The following is a 25,211-nucleotide window of genomic DNA, read 5'->3' as shown; positions in this document are numbered from 1 at the left end:
AATCGGGGCAGGAACGCAGTGCTGAGATCTCCAAGTCTCCTCCCCTACCCACCCTGGAGGTTCCGTCAGCCCCCCGCCTTTCGAGGTGCTGCCTGGGCTCTCTGGGTTCTCCGTCCTAGGCAGCATGCTTGCCCTTCTAGACAAGCCCCGGTGAGAGCCACTGCCGTGGCCAGCGGCTGTCCATAGCCCTCCTTGCGTGTGGAGGGGTGAGCACAGGCCAGACCCTGGGGGAGGAATGACCTCTCACGTTTCCTTTAGTTGTTGATGACTGAGAAACTGAGTCCGCTCCTAACCAGGACAGGGCGAAGGCACCCTTCATGCAGGCTAGTTGAAGGTCAGAGGCACACTGCTCGTAAGTGAGTGACACAAGAAAGGTTCTCGGCAGGGTGTTAACCAGTAGCGTCAGGGATCCTGGGTCCCTGGTGGGCTGGAGGTCTGAGTGGGGAGACTCAGAGTGAGGGAAGGGGAATCTGGGAGCCCCTGGTTTCACATGTGTGGTCTCCATGCTGGCCCTGCTCCCAGCCAGTCTGTGAGGTCTGCCCCTGAGTGACGACGATCTCTGGCCAGGAACCCCACGGGGCTGGATTCCAATCCACATGTGTCTCTACGTGCCATGAGACTTCGGGCAAGTTGTTGAGCCTCTCTGGGCTTTGCTTTCCCTGTCTGCAAAGTCTGCCCATGCCGTAAAGTGCCGAGGGAAGACCAGTCACATGCTGGTTGGCAGTGGAGCTCTGCCGGGCGCTGGCTCTTTCTGGCGGGGGCTGCTATCTCTAACTCTGTGTCTCTGCTCTTTTCTTCCTGCCTTTCCTACAGAGCCTGTTGGCTTTAATCCTAGGGGAGCAAAATCTCTGGACTTCCCCAGGTCCCTCACTGCAGAGCCTTGCTTTCCCTCCGGCGACAGGCAGACTGAGCTCCGAGGTGGTGCTGGCCTGCTCGGCCCGTGGCGGGCTCCTGAGCAGCCAGGCAAGGGAGAGGCGCTGGCAGGGGGACTGCCTGGGCCGGGAGGGCGGGGAGGGCAGGGCAGCTGCACAGTCCCCACACCACGGGGCAGTAGCATCAACTAGCAGCTCGGCTGCAGCAGCTCCCGGAAGCGTCTATTTTCCTCTAAAAACATCCTGTCCTGAGGGGCGTTCACCTCAAAGAGGAGGAAGGAAAACACAAGTAAACGAATGCACAGAAACCACGGGAGGCTGTGGGCCAGGCCACTCAGCTCAGCGAGGTTCAGCTAGCTCAGAGGGAGCCTCAGGGCCAGGCTGGGTCTAGAGCAGGCCTGTGGTTTGCCAAGGCCTCATGCAGGGACTCTGGTCCTCACCTCTGCTGTGGCAGGGCCCCGTTATCTGATGTTGAGACTAGGCAGCTGGTAGACTGGCCACACGCACCTGTCAGGGCTGTGTGCAACCATGGCAACAGTACTCTGCTGGCAGGTGGGACCGAAGCCTCCTGGTCCCCAAGGGTGTGGTCCAGCCATCCCCAGTCCTCCAGCTCAGCCAGCCACACAGCCACGGCTCCATGCTCTGTGGTGGGTGTCTGGCACAAGGCGTCCGGCACGCTGTGGGCGGGGAGCTTTCGGGCTGTCCTCTGGAGAGCACTGCGTCCTGGGCAGCAGGGCCCTGAGTGGGGGCTGGGGATAAAATGGCACGGGCCCTGCTAGGGTCTGCCTGTGGAGATAGGGTCTGCCAGGACCCACACATCAAGGTCCCATTGATATGTGGGCAAGTCCCGTTCGGAAGGTCTGTGGGGCTTGCTTTCTTCTTGGAAACTGACCCTCAATGTCCCAGGCCTTGGGGGAGCTTCCCACTCAGCAGTTGGCTGGATTCCATGGCAACCACTGGTGCTGGACGGTGGGTCCCAGCTGCAGACACAGGTCTGGGGTGGGAGGGCTGTGGGACCCCCTGTTGGGCCCTAGAGGTGGGAGAGGAGCCAGCAGGAACTGACCAAGGCCACAGTGGGTGCTTGGGGCCAAGCCCTGGATGGAGCCTGGCTCTTGGCAAGGCAGAGGAGAGAAGTGAGAAGTGGAGGGGACTTCTGAGCATGGCCAGTGTGTGGGGCTTTGCAGGGGAGCAGGCCAAGGAGCTGAGGCCCAGCCTATACTCGTGCACCCCGAGCCATATGCCCTCGTTTGGGCCCAGGTGTCTGTCGACAGGAAGACGTACTTTTTCTAATTAGCACAAAGGCTCCATATGAACTAGCAGCAGCCTTGGTTTAGACTTTCTGGGTATTCTGACTGCCAAAATATTGTAGGCCAGAAGAGATTGGGGGTGGGGGTAGGAGGCAGCATGGGGTGTCAGATGTCAGACAGAAGGTCCCTGACTCCAAGCAGTGGCCCCAGCTCTTCCCAGCCTCCCAAGTACTGCTGTGATCTTGTGCCCAACTCAAGCCTGGGTGCTGTCCAGCGCTGCCGCCACATCCTCCCCAAACACTGGCTTGTGCTGGGACACCCCCCCCACCCAGCCTTGAGGACCCAGCTTTAACTGAGGTAACAGAAACAGTGCAAGGTACTAGCTCCGATCTCGGGAAGCAGTGGAGCTAGACGAGCGGACAGTCACCTCAGCACAGTAGGGTCGGTGCTGTGGCTCCCGACCACAGCAGGGAACCCCTGCTCACACGGGGAGGGGAGGAAGGGCTTCCCGGGGAAACCTCATTTATGATGAGGCCTGTGAGATGGGTGGGAATTGGCCAGGCCAAGTCGGGGAAGAGTTCTTGAGGCAGACGGATGAGCAGGCCCTGTGCCTGGAGCATGGGGGGTGTGCGGGGGAGGAGACAGTGTGGCCATCTGGCATCACCGAAGACCCCGAGAGCCTATCAAGGGCCCCCGGTATGGACCTGATAGAGGACTTGGCTGCATGGCTAACGGGCAGTCTTCTTAAGCTCAGAGCCTCACATGCCTGGTCTCGAATAGCTTGTCACCTGTGGCATCTCCGGTATGCACGGTCCCCTCTGTGCACTTGCCGGGAGAGAACGGTAACTGGACCAGTAGCCCACCTCTCTGTCTAGTCAGCCTCTGCCCTGGAGGGAACACAAGGCTGGAGGTGTGGATCTGCCACTCCCATGGGCTCATCCCCACAGGTGTCTCTCCAGCTCCAGCACTGGGAACATAGGGAATAAGGGGGCTGAAGTGTGCTCCATGCGGAGGAGGGGGGGTGGGGCAGGCAGAGGTTCTGGGGCACCAGGGATTCTGGAGGCCTTTTGTTCAGCAAGTCTTAGTGGATGTGCCAAGTCCAGAACCCAGACAGGCGGAGATGACTAACAAGCCAGTTCTGCCTGCTACCTTGGGGGACCCCAGCCATGTCACAGTCCTTTCCAAGGAAAGGACCCTTAGACTGAGGTCAGAATGAGGAGCAATTCATGTAGAGAGCAGGAGGAAGCATGGAAAATTACAAGGGGACAGAGGAGGGAGTGGGCGAAGGCACCGAGGCAGAGAAGAGCTTGGTACCCGGGCAGGAGAGGGGCAGGCCTGCGTGGCTGTGCCAGGATGAGTGGGGGTACCCATGCAGTGAGGCCTTGGCAGGTCCAGCTCCCACCATCAGAGGGGCTCATGGTGCCAACAGCCCTGGCAGGTAGGCAGGCAGGCAGGTGGTGTGGCCTGAACTGTAATCCCAGGGGCCCTAGAACCTGCTGATGCATTTTGAGAGTCAGGGAAGCAGTGGCTCAGATAACTGAGCAAGCAGCCAGAAGGGAGCTGGGTGGGCTGGGGCCCCCTACCCTGCGCCCCTGGGTCCGTCCCTGAGAACCGTAGGCCTCTGTTGTACAGTGTGCAGCACCACAGCTCTGCCACTTACTGTGGGATCTCAGGCAAGCTGTACAGCCTCAGCGTGCCTCAGTTTCTTCTTCTGTCACATGGAGAGAATATTTATGCTCGTTGTTGAGCATAGGAGTTACACTCTGGAGGGCTCTCAGAACTCTGCCTGCCACATGGTAGCCGCCCACTTACCATTAGGGGCGCCTGGGTGGCTCAGTGGTTTAAAGCCTCTGCCTTCAGCTCAGGTCATGATCCCGGGGTCCTGGGATCGAGCCCCGCATCGGGCTCTCTGCTCAGCAGGGAGCCTGCTTCCCTTCCTCTCTCTCTGGCTGCCTCTCTGCCTACCTGTGATCTCTGTCTGTCAAATAAATAAATAAAATCTTTAAAAAAAAAAAAAAAAAAAAGAAATGCTTTTCCCTCAGCCCGAAACATCTGTTTGGCCTGGCACCCAGGCACTCAGTGATACGAGCTGACTGACCGTGTTTGCTGGTAGTGATCAACGGAGAATCTGTGGGTAGGGGGTGGGGGGCATGTGTCCTGGCACAGTCCCTGCCACAGGGAAGCCGGCTTGGGAGGCCTGCTTGGGAGGCCTGGTCAGGCCTCACGCACTCCCCACCCCCACGCGTGAGGCCAGAGGAAGCGGCAACTTTCTTCGCTGGGAAAGTGTTGTGGGGCTCAAGCGTTTGGGGGTTTTCAGAGTCAACCGTCAGAGGCGAGGGAGTTTTCTCTGCTGGCGGTGGCAAGGGCTCTCAGGGTGCACGCGGCCTGTGAGCAGACCGCTGCGGTCTGCAGGGAAAATGCCGACTGTGTTTATTTTTCACCTGAGCCTGCAGGAAGTAGGGGGGCGAGGGGGTGAGGGAGGGCAGCCCAGCCAGGCCCCAGCTCAACCTCAGAGCAGAGGAGACCTGCCCCGGAGTCCCTTATTTCCACCACCTCCTGTCCCACCCTGCCTTTGGACCCCCCCTTCCAGCTCCAGGCTCCTCAAGAAGAGGAGCGATGCTGAGGCAGCACAGTGAGGAATTTCCAGCCATGGGCTAATGAACGTGTCCCAGAGATGATGACCACCTTTGGGACACTGGATTTTGAGTCGGAAGGGTGCCAAGCAGGAATAGCCATGTGCCAGCAGGAAGGATGGCTTCAGCTCAGGCTGTGGCAGACCCGGGCTCCCAGCCCCAGGGTCTCTGAGTCCTGGACCTGTCGTGCGTGTGCGTGTGAGAGAGTATGTGGTGGGGGTGTGCTGGCAGAGGCAAAGTCCTGAACAAGGAGTCCGGGCTGCTGTTGAGTCTTTTGTGTAGGCATTGCACCACACTGTGAAGGGCAATACTGAGGGGGCCGCTCCGTGCTTGGCGCTCTGCCCGCAGGTGAGAGAGGTGAGCTTGTGCCGTCCCATACACTCAGGGTCTGGTGGGGAGAGTCCGCCCAGGCCCTGCCCCCTTCTTGTGGAGGCTGGGCAGTCAGTATCAGAGGGAGGAGAGGGGGCAGCTCTAGTCATAGGGCTCCCCATACACATGCCAGGCCCCAGGCAACCCCACCTTGTCTGGGCGGCCTGGCCCTGGGACAGCCTTGTGCTGAGGCCCTGGAGCGGGACGTTCCACTAGCTGAGGGGGGCATGGGGCACTGGGCCCTACGCCAGATGGTTCCCCCTGGCTACCAGCACAGACATGAGGGGGCTGGGAGTGAGGCGGAGGGGCAGCCTGCATCAACGTGGGAAGGACTGGCCAGGCCCTCAGTGCCCTGCTCTAGAGCCCTGGCCACCCCATGGCCTCCAGCGGATGGCAGGCTCTTTGCCCCACCCCTGCCCCCCTGTGGTTTGGCTGCAGACTCCTGTTTAATTAGAGGCTTTCCCCAGTTCCCAGTGAAGGGTGGTGGACAGGATGAGCCCTCTGACCATCGGGCAATGCCTCCTACCTCCCACCCCCCACTCAATACCTGTTCCACACATGCATCCCAGGCCACAGGCTGTAGGCTGAGCTAGATCTGGGGGTTTCCTAGGCCTGGCTGTGCTGCACCTTGGGCCTTAGCCAGCCTGGCCTAGGTCAGCCAGCTCTGGTCCTCCATCAGGTGAGACACCTCTCTGTGGTTTCCTGGCCAAAGCTAGCCCTCCCCAGAGATGGGGGTGGGGCCACCCTCTCCCTCCCTTGGAGCAAATCCACCCTACCCCCTTCCTGGGAGAGTGGGACTCTGAGACGGTTTTCCTGGAAGGTGGCACCTTGGACCCCAGACTCTGGTTCTAAGACTGCCTTCCATGGGTCCCACTCCACCAGCCAAGCTTACAGTTCTGGGGGGCCCAAGAGCCAGAGTCAGGGCCTAGATGGCAAGGCCTTCTCTGAAGCAGGAGCTTACATTCAAAAGCCCCCAGGTCAGAGGGACCTGTGGAGGGTGTTCATTCCACCTACTGGGCCAGGGTTCCAGGCGTTTGTGCCCTTCGGTGGCGAATGGTGGAATGCCTTCCACCAGAATCCCGGCTTCTTAAGAGAATGGGCCCTGAAGCTGTGGCCCTGTCTGTCATAAGGCCTGGTCAGGGCTGATGATGTCTGGCTACCACTGTCTTGGGGACCTATCAGGATAAAAAGGCCCCAGAGGCTTCCAGGTAGCTTCCCAGGCCCTCCCTCAGCCACTGCTCTCCCGAATTTGAAGGCAGAATTTTTGCATCTGTGATCAGTGACGTAATCGAGGCTGATTTTCTCATTGTCATTATTTAAGGGGCAAACTGGCCCCAGGATCCTGTAATGAGAAGGTTAACATAAACATCAGAGAGCCTTCGAGCTAGGCTCCCTAGCCCACTTTACCTTGTGGCACACCCGAAAGTGATCACTAGACCAACTGGAGGAGGAGGCTGGAGGCTGAAGCGCACATGGGAAATGCTGGGCATGAGCAGGGAAGAGAGGGAGGGAGTGAGCACCTACAGTGCTTTGTAGGTTTTCTAAGTGCATTGGCAGCTCTAGGCACAGGAGTGCTGTGATCTGATTTACATGGTTGCTGGATGGAGGATTGGTGGAGGGACAGGAGGCCACTGGAGTCATCCAGGTGAGAAGTGACTATGGCTTGCACTGAGTTGGGGACAGGGAGGAGGAAGAAGCAGACTCTAGATTATTTTGAAGTAGAGCCAGTCGTACGGCCTGACAGATTGGAGATGGGATGTGAGAGAGTCAAGGATATACTCCAAGGTATGTGAGCAACTGGAAGGAGGGAGTTGCCATTAACTGATGAAGAGGAAGAACAGCATTTTGGGCAGAAAACCAGAGGCTCTGCTTTGGACATACTGAGTTTGGGCAGCATTTCAGATTTCCAGGTAGATGTGAGTAGGCATTTGGGGAGTGGAGTTTCCTAGAGGAAGCAGGGGCTGAGATCGGAATGTCAGTCATCTGATGACTGGAAAGCTGTGACCCTGGATGAGAGCACTCTGGGAATGAGGGGGAAATGGAAAGCCAAGGGCCCGTCTTGGGTTAAGTCAGGAAGAGGAGTAGCCAGAAAGTAGGCCGGCAGAGAAGCGGCCTCTGAGCTTGGAGGCAAATCAGATGAGTGTGGCATTCTGGAAGCCAAGCGAAGAAACTTTTGAGGAGGAGGGAGAAATGAGTTGTGTTCAGTCCTGCTGAGAGGTCAGGTAAAAGGAAGACTGAGCACTGAGTTCAGCAGTGTGGGAGATGCTGGGGACCTTGACATGAGCTGTCTGGTGAAATGACAGTGCCAAGGGATGGCTAGGCTAAAAGGGAGCCCAAGAATTAAGAATAGGAGCCAAGGATGGAGAGGGCTTCTGCTGTGTTTTGCAGCAAAGGGGATTGAGACCTAAGCTGGTGGCTGAGGGAGGACTTAGAGCCGGGAGAAATGGCAGCCCGTCGGTCCCCTGGTGGGAATGCGGTTGGGCCCGTGGAGAGCTTGGCACAGTGCCTGGCATGTGGCGGGCACTCCGTACAGGAAGGATTCCACAGGTGTCCTCACAGCCCATAGCTGCCCCAGCCCACTTCCTCTCTCTTGCCAGCCCTTGCCAGCAAGCCTGAGGAGCCTACATTCTCCGCTTCATTCCTACATGCGCGCTCTGTCCCCGTTGTGTCTGGGGTCAGTGCTGCAGATAAAGCCTGAGCGTGGCATGAGCCTCCCAGCTTGCTCAGAAAGCCTTGCCTTAGAACAGCAACAGAAAAGTCACTGCACCCAAGGCCTGGAGACACCACGGCCCAGTCCTCGGCCTCCAGGGCTGAGGTTGCCGGTGTGCTGTCAGATGGGTCTTCCATCCATAGGCAAATCCCCTCTGGCAAATTCAGACCAAAACTGGCCCATGAGAGATCAGCACTGCAGGGCCAGGGAAGGACAGTGAGGAGCATTTCCTTTGTGCATGTGAGGGGCTTCCTGCATGTTCCTTCCTCGTGACACAGCACCTGAGGAATTGAGCTCTTGGGTACTATGTGGCTTTACCCTCACAACAACCCTGTGATCCTCTCCATTTGCCAAGGAAACCGATGCTCAGATACTGTGGTCAGTCCTTGCAGGCCACACACATTCGAAGCAGGATCTGAACAGGCCAGCCAACTCCTCCTCAGGTTCACAATGGAGAAGCCTCCCGGAGCTGCCCCAGGAAGCCAAGAGAGGGCTCTAGTTAGAGGTGCTCCCTCGGGTCTGTGGTGCCACCGCTGTTGGGACATCAACCCATGTGCCTGAGGACAGAAGGCAGGCTGATGAGTCCTGGGATGTGAGGCTTTTCCCGGTGGGCAGAGGAACGAGCAGGGGACCAAAGAGGTGGCAGTGTCAGCACCTTCCCCGAGCCCTGAGCTGGGAGCCCAGCCTCAAGCTCCCCTGGAGGCAGGAGTGTTGGGGAGAGGGCAGCCAGGACTGCTGCTGGTGGGTGTGCGAGCCTGTGTCCACCTGGAAGCCTCACATCTTGGCTAGGGTGCAGCTCATACCAGGCCTCCCCTCTCGCCTCACCCTGGACGACGCCAAACAGCTAATCTGGGGGCGGCGGGACCTGTGCCAGGCCTCCTCTCCATGAGCTCCCCTAAGCTTCCCCAGACCTGGTGATGAAGGGACCATGAACATCCATTACACAAGAGAGGAAACTGAAGCCCAGAAGTGTTGGCGAGTCTGGCTGAATTCACCCAGTGGGAAATTGCACCCACAGGGTGGGAAGGAGCCCAGGCCACAACCTCTCACTACTCTCCTGCTCCAAGATGTCCCTGTGTTTCTTCTGTGCCATGAGTCAAAAGTCACTTATCTGTGCTCCTAGTCAGCAGAATCCCCACAGGTGAACTTTCCAAGTGGAAGCTGAGCCTCAGTGGTAGATGATGTTTCCAGGATCCTGGCTTGTGCAGTCGTGCGCTGGGGAGATGCAGAGCTGTGCCTTGGCCCCAAGCAGCACCTTGCTATGGCTGGGTTCGCATGGGGAGCCCCCTTCCCAGTGTGAGTCATCTCATGACAGATCCATGTGACTAGTGTGAAAAGTAAGAGTCCTGTGTTGCTGAGGAAACAGGAAGTGTGGGGGCTGGGTGGGCTGGCCCTGGAGGGAGCCTTGGCTCTACCTAGCCCACCTGGTCTGAGTTAAAGGGTTGATGGGAGCCTTTCTTGTGCCCACAAATCCTGTTAAGCCTGAGGTGGAATAGTGGGTCAGACTCAGAACCCTGAGTCTGGGGGCTGGAGGAGGAAGAAAGAAAACTCCTGGCTGTCCTGGGGTAAGCCAGGTCTTGAGACCATTACCTGATGTCGGGCTGGAGGCCATGAGCAGCCCCCAGACAAGCCACAGGGCCTCAAAGAAACCGGGGGAGGAAGGGGTGGTTGGGGGATGGGGGAGGACTGCCTCAGACCCAGAGGGAGAAAGAATTTCCTGGACGGGGGAGATGTGCCTCCTGGAATTGAGTGTGCAGAAACCAAGAGGCTCTCTAGGTGGGAGGGCTGCTTGAGCAAAGCCTGGGGGCCGTAGGCAGGGCCACTGGACATAGCACGGCTTGAGTGGTGCCCCCTCCTCGAGGCCTGTGGTTTTTACCACCCCCACTTTCCTTTGACATTTGGGCTATCCGCACAGCTAAAAGAGGCTCTGTCTATATGTATGCCCCCAGCCCTGGGTCTTCCTCCTTTGGGTATCCCCACATTCACACCCCCCACCCTCATTTTTCAGCACAACAAGGCCAGTCAGCCAGCCCACAGCGTCCCACAACTCTCTCCTCTCTATGAACATTTCAGCAGCCCACACCCTACACCTGCACCAGCCGACATCAGCCAGAAACAAGGTACGGATCTGGGAAGGGGAGGGGCCTGACAGCCCCTGAGCCTGGGGTCAAGTCCTCAGCTTCTGAGTCCAGGGGCTAGGCCTGTTTACAACTGGATGACCTGGGACTGGACAAACTCAAAGCCCAAACAAAACATGAGAAAGATGGATGGGGAGCCTGAGGGCAGGTGGTGCCAGGTCAAACTTGGAAGGCTTCAAGTAGGAGCCTAATCCCCAGTGGCCTCCCAATGCCAGGATGTGGGAGCAGGCATTTCTGTAAAGCTCAGGACAGTAAAACTTGTATCCTTCCCTTCCCCCAGTGAGAAAATGGAAAGTGGTGGTTGTGATGGCTGATTCACCTCAGCCTCAGGGAAAGTCATTCTGAAATCAGCCATTGTCGGCTGTGGGAAACGTGCTGACTCAACCCTGGGGAGGCAGAGGGGGTGGGTGGATCCCAGGCTGCCCAGGCCAGGGGGCCTGCCTCCTGCACACAAAGCCAGACCAGAGCCCCCAGTGGAGAGGCCCCAGGTGAAGACAAGCAGTGGACCAGAGCATGGTGAGGCCTGGCCTTCCCACTCCTGAATGACTCCACCTCTTCCTCTGGCCAGCCAGTGTCCTTAAGGGTAGTCACCAGCCTCTCTGCCCTATAAACGGAACACTGTCATCACACTGGCATAGTCCTAAACAAACCAGTATGTCTGGTCCTGTAGCAAATGGAGATCTTAGAGGCCCCACTGGCGGCTCTAGGATGCAGTAACTAGCAGAAGTAGCTTCCAGGTCAGGCTAGCTCACTCACTCAGCTCCTCTCCACTGTAGGAGTTCACAGGCCTCTGCAGACCCCCGACCTCTCTGGCTTCTACTCTTTGACCTCAGGCAGCATGGGACAACTCCCCCACACTGTGAGCTGGTGAGTGTGGGCCCGGTGGGAAGAGGGCACTTTGTGCTGGTGAGACCCATACTTGCCCTGTCATTTACCTCCTCCCTCCATCCTGTTCTGCCAGCACTCTGCTGCCAGCTCTGTGTTGGTACCAGGGGCTGGCCAGAAGCTCTGTGCATTTCCCAGATGGCCCAGTGCACTCCCCTTGACTTCTGGTCTTGGTCATGCCACACTTGAACTCTGCCTTGAGTGGCGGGGGGTCGGGGACACCGAGCTGCCCAGGGTTGTAAGAGTAGGTAAGGAAGAAAAGGGAGACCTGCCTGGTCAGGGAGGGGACAATGACAGTATGAATGGCCATGAGACAGGCTTTTACTTTTCAGCCACGTGGTGGGCAAAGGGATACATTCTACTTACCTCAGTACCTCCTGCCAACTGGTCCCTTGGCTGAGCTCCCTGAAGAGCAGAGTTATCTGCCCCCTCTGGTGCCTGCTTGAGCCCAAGCCCCTGGCCAGCTGCTTAGAGAGCCTTAGAGTCTGTAAAGTCTGGGCCAGCAAAAGCCAGCCTGAACCTTAAGTCAGCAGGCCCAACTGTGGGCCAAAGGGAGCTGGAGCTGAGTCTCAGCAGGCTGGTTGGCCCTTTGCTCATGAATCACAGTGTGATGCAGGCAGGTCTGCAGCCTCTCTGGGCTGGGGCAGTCACCCAGCAGCAGGAAAGCATGGTTTCCCAGAAACGAAGGGAAGGCCGGAGGCCCAACCTGACACCTGCCTGCCTGGCCTCTTCCATGTGCTCTTTACCCATGTTCAGCTCTCACTCCGTTTCCAGATTCTCCTCGGACAGTGCTCCACTCTGAATACCAATCAGGACTCTCCACCAATGAATATCCCCAGGACTGAAGTTGGCCAGGCAGGGTTGGCCGACCTCAGGCCCCTGCCCTCTCAGCACCTGATCGCCCTAGTGCGCTACCCAGGCCAGACCCCCAACAATTATAGGGCAGTGTTAGTAGTGCTTTCGCTGGGGGCTGTAAGAGCCCAGAGGGGTGCCTCATCCAGCTCAGCATTTCAAGGGCTTTCAGGAGAGGTCACATAGCCAAGCAAGGCCTGAAGGGAGACCAGGAATCCAAAGGGGGGCAAAATAATCCAGTCATTTTAACAGTGGATGCAGAAGCCCTAAAGCAGATGTCAGCCCTGTATTGACCAGGAAATAAGGCTGGAGGTGAGCTGGGGGGCGGGGGGGGCGGGGCTCCCGAGCTGGATCCTGGGAGAATGCTGTCATTTCTGCCCCTTAGACGCCAGTACAAGCATGTAGAGGAAAACAGCAGCAGCATGGGTTGCCCTCTGGTGGCAGATGCCTGGTACATACGCTGGGAGAGTCCTAGCAGAGTCCCTGCCCACCATGGGTCAGGCCCAAGCACTGTGGGGAATTCTCCCCACATCTGGCCAGTAGCCGGACTGCTAACAGCTGTCTCTCCCAACCACAGGCCCAGCCCTCCTCTCTACCCCTTGTCCCCTTCCTGCGGATATAGACAGCACTTCCCTGCCCCCACTGCAGCCCCTGGCGCCCCCTACCCCAGGTGAGTCCCATACCCTGCAGCCAGGCTCCTGCTTCCTGTTGCCCAGGCTTCAGTGCCCACACGAGGCCATGCCCAGGCCAGTGCTTGCCCTGTGCTAGTTGTCTGTCCATCCGTCCGTCTGTCATTCTGCAGCCTCTGCTGCTCTGTGCCTGAGAATAAAGCCAGTGGGAGAGCGAGAGGCCTAAGCCCAGCCCATACCGTGCAGCCAAGTGCCCTCGAGCAGCCGGGGACAGTGCCTGCACACATGTGCTTGTGCTCCTGCCTCTGTGCGTGCCTGAGTCCGCCCAAGTGCAGGTGTGTGTGCACTCACCTCTCCTGTGCCTCCTTGCTGGAGGGCAGGTCAGGCACACTCTCCTGGGCATTCTGTGAGCTCTGCCCAAGCTAAGGCACCACCTTTTCCATGTCTCCAACCTTGGACCCTTAGGGGCTCCCTGCTCAGAGAAAGGAGCAAGGGCACTGTGGTTTCCACAGAAGAGCAGAAAATCAAAGTGACAGGTGTGTGTAAATGTTTGAGTCCCTTCATTGCACTCACTACTTCAGTGACAGACCCAAGCCAGGGACGGAACAAGTAACTCAGCAGACATGTCCAGCCCTACTGGAGGTTCACAGCCCAGGGTGGGAGGTATGGACAGAGCACTAGGAGTCAAATGGGCTTTCTGGGTGATGGGATAATCCTAATCAGACCCCAGCCAGGGCAGGGGCATGGACAGGGAGAGCTTCCTCAAAAGTCACATGCCCTGAGTAAACCGGCCAAGGGGAACAGCACTGGTTGGGGATGGTGAGGGCTGTAAAGTGATGAAGAAGTGGGGAAAATGGGCACCTGGGCGGCTCAGTGGGTTAAGCCTCTGCCTTCGGCTCAGGTCATGATCCCAGGGTCCTGGGATCAAGTGCCGCATCGGGCTCTCTGCTCAGCAGGGAGCCTGCGTCCCTCTGTCTCTGCCTGCCTCTCTGCCTACTTGTGATGTCTCTTGTCAAATAAAACCTTTAAAAAAAAAAAAAAGAAAAAAGTGGGGAAAAGATGGAGCAGGTTGTGTTAGCGGGGGTGTTCATGCAGGGTGGGGCAGGTCCTGTGGAGGATCCTGGGTTTTATTCTGTGGGCTATGGGGGGATTTCAGCAGGAGTGGCCAAGAGCACTCAAGTGTTTTTAAAAGTCCCTCTGAGTGTTGTGTGGAGAGAGGCCTGGAGGGTTCAAGCAGGAGAGGAAGGGGACTCTCAGGGCAGTCACAGGCTCATGAGGCTGAACTGGTGACAGTGTAAGGTAAGGGGACAGATTCCAAAGCTATTCAGGACTGACTTCATAGCCCACTGAATGACATGCATGCAGATTTGTGCAGTGTGTCTGTATGATCTGTGGGGAACAGGTGCTTGTATCTGTGTACCTGTGTGCAAGCCAGTGGGGGTGGGGTGTGCCCCCATCTTTGTGTACTGTACAGGGGCCTCCAGACGTCCAAGGTCTGGCCCATACATTCCTGCCTCGGTGTTAACTCTCCTTCTGCCTTTAGGTTCACCCACCCATCCCTGATGCTGGGCTCTGGTGTACCTGGTCACCCTGCAGCCATCCCCCACCCGGCCATTGTACCTCCCTCAGGGAAGCAGGAACTGCAGCCGTATGACCGCAGCCTGTGAGTGAGAAGGTGCCCAGTGTGGAGGAGGGATGGGAACAAGTGAGCAGATTCAGGAGCCCATCCATTCATCAACCAGAGACACATTCTTCCCACCAGATTCTACACCTGCTGCCTAGAAGCTCCAGGGGCTGTCAGGGGTGGCCTCTGGTCAAGCCATCTTGTGGTTCTCGCCACTGAATGACCCAATGTTTTTTTTTTTTTATTTATTTAAGCAGTCTCTTCACCCAGTGTGGGGTGTGAACTCACAACCCCAATAGCAAGAGTCGTACACTCCTTAGAAGCAGGAGGGAATGGATAAGGTGGGGAACAAAGATTTGGTTTGAGCCAACAGGGGAGGGGCTGAGAAGTCCTTAAACGTGTTTCTCTTAGCTGCAGCATTCCTGTAAGGAAGAGTTACATAGTTCTGATCATCCATTTTGGAGCAGCTGAAAAAGATACCATTTACAAAACCCTAGTTTCCATGTACTTACACACACTGGACACAAACTAGAAAAAGGCAGCAGCATTAGGTGGACACTGGGGGGCTCCTGAGTGATCTGGACTTATACTCCTTAGGAAGACACAGGCAGAATCCAAGGTGGAGAAGGAGGCCAAAAAGCCAACCATCAAGAAGCCCCTCAACGCCTTCATGCTGTACATGAAGGAGATGAGAGCCAAGGTCATCGCAGAGTGCACACTCAAGGAAAGTGCTGCCATCAACCAGATCTTGGGCCGAAGGGTGAGGCCACGGGCAGGTGGGCTGGTAGGGGTGGCCCATGACTGATTCCTTGATACACTCCATCTACCCCTTCTTCCCCACTGCAGTGGCATGCACTGTCTCGGGAAGAGCAAGCCAAGTATTATGAGCTGGCCCGAAAGGAGAGGCAGCTGCACATGCAGCTGTACCCAGGCTGGTCAGCGCGGGACAATTATGTGAGTGGCCAGTGAGGGACGGGGAGGGGAACCTTCAAGATGCCATGCCCCAGACCACTGTCCTAAAGGCAGAGTTAAGGAGGGCAGGTGGTGGAGTGAAGGGCCCAAGGCCTCATGTGGCTAGTCTGAAGAGAGCTAAGCAAGGGAAGCTGCTCCTGAAGGTAGGCCCATGTCCTCTTTTCCCCTGGGATGCACTCTCCCAGGACTGTTGCCTGGTGTTTGGCCATATAGGCAAACAGAGAGGAAGGGCCTTCCTTGTAAGTTGTCTACTCCATCCAGAAGGGAGATCAGCATGGGAAAGGGAGGAGGAACCTCTGTGCCATCCTCTGCACCTTGGTACCCTGGCAAAAACTGCCACCAAGAAATGCCAAGCCACCTCAGGAGGAGGGAACTCTGTACCCAAGAATTTCAGCAACAGCCAGGTTAGGCTGCAGGTTTCCCAATCACTCACTCATTGGAGTTATCAAGGGACCACTTCCCAGATCTGAGCAGAATCTGTCCCTCTGTTCCCTGCAGGGGAAGAAGAAAAGGCGGTCTCGGGAAAAGCACCAGGAATCCAACACAGGTGAGGCCTCCTCTCAGCAGTGGAGACTGCTCTCCAAGTGTGCATTTCATGAGCACCCTGCCTGGCCCAGAGGGAGGTCCGGCAGAACACTCAGCCACAGACCTTTAGGCCCTCTGGAAACAAGGCCCACTCCTCACAAGTCTCATCCCGCATCTGAGGAACAGCTATACGAAGTCCCTGTAACAGTGTAACATTGGTGTGTTGCCCTACTGCACCCTCCCACCTTTGCAAGCCCTGCTCCCAGCTAGCCTCTGCAACAGAAACTGAGCCTGTGGTTCTGCTGTGACCTGCACGCAGGCTCTGGGGGTGGAGGTGCAGCCCTGCCTAGGCCCAGAAGTCCCACTGCCTACTGGTTGGTGCCTGGCTGTTACTCAGTCACCAGCCCCCCCCACCCCATCCATTTATTTTGACAGTGCAGAGTGCTCTGTATGGAGGACTCAAGGAAGCCACACACGGCTTCAAGTTTCCTTCCCGTGGGTGAATTTATGCCCCAAGTCTGATAGTTGAACTCAGACTCCACATCCACGACTGTCTCAAGTTATGCTGCCCCCACACAGGGAAGCTCAAGACTAGGACTGAGGCAGGGTAGAATCCTCAGCCCTTTTTCTGAAGTTTGGACTTCACCGTCCACCTGGTTTAAGCTACAGCTTAAACGCCTTGTGGGGGGGGGGGGTTGGGGTTAGGCAGAGTGGGCACTGGCAAAAAGGAAGAAAAACTGGATAAAGTGGGCAGGGAGATGTGTGGGATGGGCAGCCCTCAGGGCCTCCCTGGGGCTCCTCTCCCATAGCTCCCATGCTGCAACCAGAAAGAGGAGCTAACCTGATTGGATTCCCCTCCCTCCCTCCACTGTTCTTCCCACTGCCTCTCCTGCCTAGCTAGGTGCCCACCTTTCCTGTTAACCTGGCTCTGGGTCCTGGGGCTCCCATGAGGGCTGGCTGTGCCATGGAGAGGCCCTCTGCCTATGGGGCCTATGGGGTATCTGTGACTGGCTGACACTGATGTTACCTCTTCTTTCTGGGCCCTGCTCTGCCCTGCTGCCTGCCTGCTCGCCCTCTGCCCTGCTCTGCCCCTCTGGCATGGCTGTGAGCAGACCCTGGCTCGCCTAAGAAATGCCGTGCTCGCTTTGGCCTCAACCAGCAGACGGATTGGTGTGGTCCGTGCAGGTGGGTTTGTCCCCACCACCATCCTCCCTTTGCTTCAAGCTGCTTCCCTGACTCTGCACATATTCTGCTGGGCCTGTAGCCCTCCTTTGGTCCCCCAGTCCCAGAGCATACCCACAGATTGGGGAACCCATGTCTCCTAAGAATGAGGTGGAGAAAAAATGTTCTAGAAAAGGCAGGCAGACTCAAGAAGGTAGTTCTGGTGCCTGTTGCCCAGGGTCCTCTGTTAATGATGGCCTAATGCTGACTAGGGTTAGCAGATCATCAGCAGGCCAATCTCATGTACCCCAATCAGTGGACTGAGCCCCTGGCTACCAGGCCTAGAACTCACTGTGGTCTACCAGTTCCCTCACTTCGTCAAGTTAGGATTCCTGAACCCTTAAATCTAAAAAACTGGGGGAAAACACACACACCATACCAAGGTGACTGTAGTAGAGAACAACCTGGATGCCAAGTGGTCATGTACTTCACCTTGTACGGGAGATGAGGGGACTGTAGAGGTAGGGAGAGAGGAAGAGGGGGTATCCCTGGGCTGTTCTAGCGAAAGGGTCATACTTAGGCTCTGTGGCACTAAACCCATGTGTTTCCCCATACAGTAGAGAAATGTGTATGTGAAAGAAGGTATACCTACCTACACCAAGTGACTGAAGTTTGCCTGGTTGAAGTTGAGGCCAGGTCTGGTAGAGCTGAACCTACTCCAGGCGTTACATTCACAGACTCTAAGGAGTACTGTTCAGTCCCTCAGAGTGCCCACCATGCTCCCACTCCAAGGGCAAAGAGGAATTTGGGTAGTACAGACATGTATGTATGTACACACGCTGGGAGCGTATTTGTGTTATTCTGACTGAGCACCACCCAAGAATCCACAAGCAGTGCAGCCCTTTGCCTTAATGCAGATCTGAACCCCACAAACATGTGAAGCAGAGGCTCTAAGGCCCAAACTAGGAGATAATTTTACCAGGAAAACAGAAGGCAGCCCCCAGGGCCAGACCACAAGAGGTTCCTGTGCCACCCTGTGGCTGTGCTGGGTACTACACCTGTTCCAGGTTTGGGCCAGGCCCAGCAGAACTGCAATGCTAGGTTTGAAGGCACAGGGACATCACCCAAGTCCTGGGGAGAGGGGACAAGAGGTCAGCTAGGCCTGTGCAAGGACAGCATTTTCTGGTTGTGGTGTATGACTATGAATTCACCCTCTGTTTACAGATAACTCTCTTCACTATTCCTAGGAGGAAAAAGAAATGCATTCGGTACTTACCCGGAGAAGGCCGCTGCCCCAGCCCCGTTCCTTCCGATGACAGTGCTGTAGGCTGCCCCGGGTCCCCGGCCCCCCAGGACTCGCCCTCATACCTCCTGCTGCCCCACCTCCCCACAGAACTGCTTGCTAGTCCTGCGGAGCCGGCGCCTACATCACCAGGGCTCTCGGCTGCTCTCAGCCTCCCAGCCCCCTGGACCCCCCCAGGCCCTCCCCAACACCCTGCAGAGTACACAGGTGCAACGAGAGGAATCTCAGAGACAGGCAGCCTAGCATGCACAGGACACCTGGCTGCCTCCAGGGGCCCATCCTCTGAAAGGAAGCGACAGAGCCCCAAAGCACATGGAAACTGGCCAGGGGCCCTGTTACCTCCCTCTCAGGGACCAGGCCCAGGAGACTTCCGAGGCTGCACAACTTCCGCCTGAACCTGGGGCCGTCAATTCCAACTGCTCCGAGTGGCAGGAGTCAGATCTGTGTTGTGTTGTCTGATTAAGGGCATCCCTTGTGCCTATAGCAGCCTGCATCTATCCCTTTTACCACTGTCTTGCTGGCCAGATGCCCCCTGCTGCCTCCTCTGCTTTTCTGCTATAGATGTCTTAGTTGTACGGGACTGGATGTCCTAGATGTACGGGACTGAGCCCAGCTGCTTTCCCTACCCTCCACCTTCCCAGTCCCACCAATGCCACACCCTCCCCATACCAGACACTTCATGGACTAATGAGCTGGTTTATGAAACAACACCTGAGCATGGGCACAACCACGTGCTCAAGAGGACAATACTTATGTCAAAAGGGCCTGGAGAAGCTCTTTTGACAGAAAAGGAGTAATCATTCCTAAGCTGGACCAGAAAGAAGCCTCTTGCCATGTTCTCAAGAGCTTGCAAGACGAGGAGGGAATGGAACAGTTAAATCTAGGCCTATCACCGCAGGCAGCAGGAATAACCTGACACTACCTTATCAGGCAAGTATGAGCAGTGAGACGTACCTGGCTCTAGTTCAAATTACTTGGAAATGTTTCCAAGAGAAACTCAGCCTCGCCATAAGCTCTGATTACCAAGGTCCCAAGCCTTGGGTTGGGTGAACTCAACAGGTGAAAGAAATTACAGCCCAAAACCTGGTGTGCATCCCTCCCTACTCCTAGAGCCCTCACTCACATCTCCATTTCCTACTTATCCGTGTCAGTCTAGGCAGCTCTTGGGCAGTTGAGAGAGAGGGCAAACCTCATGACAGTCAGTGCCTCCCTTCCAGCACAAAACAGGTCAGCTTCAGTTTCCTAATGGTCCTGCAGGAAGGACCATCACCATCAAAGCAAGGAGCCCAGAGAACCTCTAGTGGTAGTCAGTGGGTTTTCACCACAGCCTACTTTAACCCATTTCTGAGCCAAGCTTCAACCCTGAGCCTTAAAAAAAAACTTTTAATTTAACTTTTTTTTTTTTTTTTTGCCTCTTCCCTCACTGTACATAGCCTGATTCCAAAGAAAACGGGCTGTTCCCATACCCGTACACCCCTCAACAAAAGCCTTTTAGTTCCTAGTTTAGCCACTGGCTTCTCAGAATCCAAAGAACGTATATTCTAGTATAGTGTTGCAAGAAGTCTTGAGAGAAAGAAAAGGACTATTGTAGTGTTAAAAATATTTTTGTATTGTTAATGCATCATCCAACAAAAACTTTTTTAACATAAGAATAAAGATACTTTTTACTGGGTTTCTCTTTCAAAACTTGACCCTAAGGAATAAGCTGTTTCAATAATAGAGCATGACACACTTTTTTTACCCATAGCCATAAAACTTGGGGCTTATTCTCTATCATGGGACACACATTCTCAAGACTTTCAATCTACAGAAACCAAAGATTACTTTCCTTACCTCTCCTACTGGAGGCTTAGGCCCTGCCCCAACCACAAGAGCTAATAAGCTGCTTCTACATGTAAACTCCCCAATCTTCAGACTTCACAAGTGATGCAAGCAAAGGCCACCCTGCATATGGGAATGGGCTGTGAACTGCCACCACAGACCCACACAACCACTAGGCTCCATCTCCCCCCCTCCCCCAATCTTCCTTCTGCAGAGAGAAAAGACCCAACATTCCATGAGCACACATCCTATTTTGAGGCAAACCGAGTCTCTCCAAGCTTGTATCAGAAAACTTGAAAGAGCATTTTAATAGCACCCTTTCCTCCCAAAAGCTAATTAGGTACTTTAAGTATCTTCCTATTTTTATACAAAACCTCTCCAGTTTGATAAATCTACAGCCTCCTTTTTAACAGCAGTTTCCATCATGTTTAAGAATACAGTTAACTCAAACCCATCATGAACATAAAAGGTGTAAAAGCCACTTCAATAGGTCACTCCAACATTAGATAAAAAGGCTGGGCAAGAAGAATATCCCAACAGTCAGCCAGTGGGTCACCATTATGCATTGTAATTTTCATGGTGTTCTATTTTTGAGATTTTATGTTTAAAAATATTTACAAATAAAGTCATCTTCCAGAGTAGTGTCTGTCTAAAGTAGGCCACTGGAAGTTGTAATCCCAGACTTGCTTTTCTTCTGGAAGGGTACGAGAGGAGACCATTCTCTCGACATCTGTCCCATTTAAAGAATTCCACTCTGGCTACTGGCCTAGTTGTTTCAAAAACTACATTTTAAGGCTTATGCAAGACTGGGTTGGCTGCATCTGATTTGGTGTCTTATTTAGAGCACACTGGGTACAGGAACAATGCACCCTTTGTGAATGTGAGGGGAAAGAGGAAGGTTCTGGCAACTTGGTTAAAATCAAACCAGCCTCTTAAAAAAAAGTGACTTCAAAGAGGAAACTCAAATCCTCCCAGATCACACCAGCACATTCCTGAGGCCACAGGTGACTTGAGAGTGCAGCCCTAAATACAATTTCAAATAGCACACCAGTCCCACCTCACTGCAAACCAGGAACGAGCCCCGTCTCTGAGCTCTCACAAGAAAAGATACCACAACTTCCTTACACCTTCCCAGAAAACAGGCAAACCGGCTCGGCAGTTGCCAAAGCTGCTGCTCCTGTGCTCAGAGAATCTGCAGCGGGCTCAGTGTGGCAAGCTGGTGAGGCCTGCCCAGGTCTCTCAACTGGAATACGTTTTCCCGTTTTATACAGGAAGCCCTGTGGCTAGACTCTTCTGGTTTTACCTATCTTTTGAATGTCCCGAAAGCACTCCCTCCTGCCCAGCTCTACTGAGTGTACTGTAAGTCTGGATAGAAAGGCCACAAGTGCATGGAAACAGACTTGATTCTTTATATTGTTCCAAAGAAGAAATGAAATCGGTTCCTCCATGCATTTCTAGAAAAACAGCCTAGAAAGGGCAAGGGTAACAAAGACCTGTCAGGCCTATATATCAAAGTAGAAGATTTGAGACCAAGAACAATTCCTTATTAAAAAAAAAAAAAGCTGACTGACTTTTCTTTGAAGTTAGAAAGGCTGCTTTATCATGACTTTCTCAGCTCTACCCAGAGCTTTGAGTTCACCACCGGTCCCTGAAAGAAAGCAGACCACCCAAAACAGACCCTGGTTCCTCCTAGGCTCCATCAATGCCAACTATTCCAATCACCTCTGTCCCAGAAACTACTTCAGGCTCTCGGACTCTCTACTGGCACGGAGCAACTAATGGACCTTTGTTGGCCTCCTTGTCCACAATGGGCCAGAGGGGTCTGAGAAGGGCGGGTGGGGATATTCCCATAGTCTGAGGCTAGAATAAAAGCCAGGTCAGGTCAGGAGAGATTTCAAAGGTAAGGATAATGTGCGATTAGGCAGAGAAGTAACTGGAAAAAGCAAATTCTGTCCTAGGGGTAGGAACTGTTTTATCTCTTAGCAGTTCTCAGGAGTTCAGTAACACAGGACAAGGGGTATTTCATCAGCTATAAATCATATAGAAAATTGTTACTAGTTCAAGCTGATACTTCTTTCAAGTTCACCTGGGGTTTTGGACCAGATCTTCCTTTTCCATTCAGGTGTTCATAACTATCTAAAGGCTTGTTCTTTTAAAGCATGTGCAGTCAATTTTGGGGTGGGGGAGGAGATGGTTAGAGGAGGGGAGGAATGGGTAGAAGAAGGGGAGAAATTAGAGGAGGAATTAGGTCAAAGGAACAAAGTAAGGAAACCAAGCAAGCAAGCAAAGGCCACTCTGGAAACTCCTCTTAAATGTAGTTTTTGACAGTGTAGCGCTCTCTGCTCCCACCCATCCTCTAAGCTTCCTGCGACAGAAGTATCTGCAGAGCATTTGAAGCAGGTAAGAGAAGCTGTACAAGAGCATATGCAGCAGGACAAATAAGACTTTGCCTGATACAGGAGTTAAGTATTGACACTGGGAGCACTTTTATGGACTAGGCAGATTCTCAAGAGTAAAAGAGGAGGCAGGCTGGCATACAGATCAAGTGCTCAGTAAATACTTGTGAAAATTTCAAGTTAAGCAGTGTCAGAAGGTCATGAGAACTATAGAATGTACCAAGAGATACTGTTGTAAGCAACTGTATTCAATATTCCTGCCACAAAATGCCTCTCGGGATTGGCACACACCAGATGTAGCCAACGGTGTAAGACGCCACAAAGGCAGCACATACGTCACCTGTGAGTTGGACTATCACTCAAGTCCCACACTGGAAATTCATCAAACGAGAGCTCCCTGACCAACACCTTTATGCCACCGATAAGGTTCATATCCACTGACTGCTCAACAGTAAGGACAGTCTATTCTGCTTAGGCGTCCAAACAGCTCGATGTTGGGCCACTGGGTATGTTCTAAACTTCTCACATCATTTGTCTTGCTATGCACATCCAGTTCTCTTACTCATTCTGCCTGTTAGAGTAATTTTCAACAAGAGTAAACAAAGGCATCAATTAGGACTCCAACTGCAAAACCCCCATCACAATCCTTTAGTACAGTACTAAAAAAATATTTAAGGGGGCGCCTGGGTGGCTCAGTCGTTAAGCGTCTGCCCTCAGCTCAGGTCATGATCCCAGGATTCTGGGATCGAGCCCCACAACAGGCTCCCTGCTTGGCAGGAAGCCTGCTTCTCCCTCTCCAGCTTCCCGAACTGCTTGTGTTCCTTCCCTCACTGTCTGTCAAATAAATAAATATTTTAAAAATACATATATTTTAGGGACGCCTGGGTGGCTCAGTTGGTTAATCGGCTGCCTTCGGCTCAGGTCATGATCCCAGTGTCCTGGGATCGAGTCCCACATCGGGCTCCTTGCTCAGCAGGGAGCCTGCTTCTCCCTCTGCCTCTGCCTGCCTCTCTGTCTGCCTGTGCTCACTCTCTCTGACAAATAAATAAATAAAATCTTTAAAAAAAAAAAAAAAATACATATATTTTAGCTCAACCACCCAGGAACTGTACTGCCTGACATGGGTCTGATCAACATTCTTCCTGGAGAGTCACCAAAATTCTATCACTAATCCAGCACAATGTCTCTTTCTAGCCTATATTCTCCAGCAGACCTGAGACCCAACCCTAAGTTGGTAGTTCCAGACTGAGCACTGCTTTCCCCCTCACCTTGGCATCCCTCCATCTCCAACCAAAACCACCAAATTAGTTTCTTCTCATGGAAACTTTCTTAGACCCTTCCAGCCCTAGAGTCCCCATTTGCTCATTCATCTTGTTCTGTCCAGGAACGTTTTTATTATAGCTCCTCATCCCCTCCTGGCAGTATTTATGTTTTGCCGCCTCAGCTCCACCAAAAGCTCCCAAGAGGAAAACCATGTCTTACGCTTCCTACAAAGGAGAAGCCAGGAGCTATACTTTAGAGATTCAGCCATTTCATAGGCTTTCCCTTTACCAACAATCTTTCCCCTTATTCTCTTCTGTATTAGCTAGAAATCAGTTTTCATACAAACTAAATAACTGAAGATTATCTTTTTAAAGTGCAAGCAACTTCACAGGAAGACCTTTGATTCTTTCCCATTTAAATATACAGGGAGTGGGGCGCCTGGGTGGCTCAGTGGGTTAAGCCTCTGCCTTCGGCTCAGGTCATGATCCCAGGGTCCTGGGATCAAGCCCCGCATTGGGCTCTCTGCTCAGCAGGGAGCCTGCTTCCCTTCCTCTCTCTCTGCCTGCCTCTCTGTGTAATTGTGATCTCTGTCAAATAAATAAAATCTTTAAAAAAAAAAAAAAAAAATATATATATATATATATATATTTAGGGAGCTTTAAAAAAAAGAAAGATCTGAAACACCTTCAAGTGGGAAGTGGTAGCAGAAGTTAAGCTTCCAAATATAAAAGCTTTTTTGGCCACAGACAGAGTGAACAATACTCAGATCAAGAGGTCTGCTGCTCTCAGTTCTTAACTTGTGGAAGTTACTTCTTATCCCTGTATAAATCACCCTATTAAGAGTCTAGGCAACCTATCTAATTTCTTAATTTCCCTTGGATCAGCAAACTATAGAACTGGCTCATTTTTAAGTCAACTAAGAGATTGGGGTGTCTGGGTGGCTCAGTCGGTTAAGGGTTTGCCTTCAGCTCAGAGTCCTGGGATCAAGCCCCATGCTGGACTCCCTATGTGGTGGGGATTTTGCTTCTCCCTCTGCCCCTCACTCTGCTCTCATGCGCTCTCTCTCCCTCAAATAAATGGGTAAAATCTCAAAAAAAAAAAAAAAAAAAAAAAGGAACACTAAGAGATCGTGTGGTTTGGAATATCTGCCTGCCCTGAGTCACATGCTCATAGGACTTACTCTCCTTCTTCTCCAACTAGTTCCAGTCTAAACTCAGCATCACCATTGCTTCGTGTTACTGGGGTGCAGTCCTAATTGTTCCACCAAATTACAGTAAAGATCTCGTTTAATTCCAGCAGCTGGTATGTTCCCACAGATGCAGAATCAACAGATCACAGCTGCTGTGCTGCTCAGGAATCTTTACCTTATTGGGATAACTTTGTGGATCTTTGGAAAAATATAAAAATTGCAAAGCAATACCCACCTTGTGTATTAAAGGTAGATTTATAAAGGCAAGCTAATAATATATAAAATATAATAGCATTCAAATGACATAACTTGGTTCTACAATGTAGGAATTATCAGAATCTGTTTGAGGGGGCATATCCTTAATCCATGACAATGTCAGGGAAAGACTAATAAACTAGTATTCAGAAGGAGTTTGGTTTCCTCTCAATTATAAGTGACATAGTCAATGAAAAGCTGAGAAGCCAAAGAACTGTCACACAGGAGTCTTCATCACCAACAGCACCTCTCTGCACATAACTACCATTTCCAACTTACCACAGACCAGGTAGGCACTAAGAGGCAGAAACAGGAGTCCAGCCTCACAGTATGACTTCATGCCACAGTATTAGTTCAGAACAGCTGG

The 25,211-nt window shown here is 53.5% G+C and overlaps 1 protein-coding gene across 5 annotated transcripts in view; it reads left to right on the top strand.

The window, feature by feature from the left end:
• TCF7 (transcription factor 7) overlaps positions 1-23,191 on the top strand; it is a gene marked incomplete at its 5' end in the record, with an annotated part of 36,596 nt that extends 13,405 nt beyond the window's left edge. Inside the window, 8 exons of one of the 5 annotated variants that reach the window (XM_080803754.1) lie at positions 9,840-9,951; positions 10,749-10,836; positions 12,284-12,376; positions 13,879-13,998; positions 14,557-14,719; positions 14,806-14,913; positions 15,430-15,478; positions 17,865-23,191. In XM_080803754.1, coding sequence (XP_080659880.1) covers positions 9,840-9,951; positions 10,749-10,836; positions 12,284-12,376; positions 13,879-13,998; positions 14,557-14,719; positions 14,806-14,913; positions 15,430-15,478; positions 17,865-17,944 — 813 coding nt within the window. In that variant the 3' untranslated portion in view covers positions 17,945-23,191. Of the gene's footprint in view, positions 1-9,839; positions 9,952-10,745; positions 10,837-12,283; positions 12,377-13,878; positions 13,999-14,556; positions 14,720-14,805; positions 14,914-15,429; positions 15,479-17,841 lie in introns of all 5 variants that reach the window. The other 4 variants (XM_080803750.1, XM_080803751.1, XM_080803752.1 and 1 more) reach the window with 4 other exon arrangements.
• Positions 23,192-25,211: the final 2,020 nt, after the last annotated feature.

The sequence above is a fragment of the Martes martes genome (genome assembly GCF_963455335.1).
Source record: "Martes martes genome assembly, chromosome: 5".
Lineage (NCBI taxonomy): Eukaryota > Metazoa > Chordata > Mammalia > Carnivora > Mustelidae > Martes > Martes martes.
Note: the sequence above shows the minus strand (reverse complement) of the source record. Positions and strands in the feature narration are given on the sequence as shown.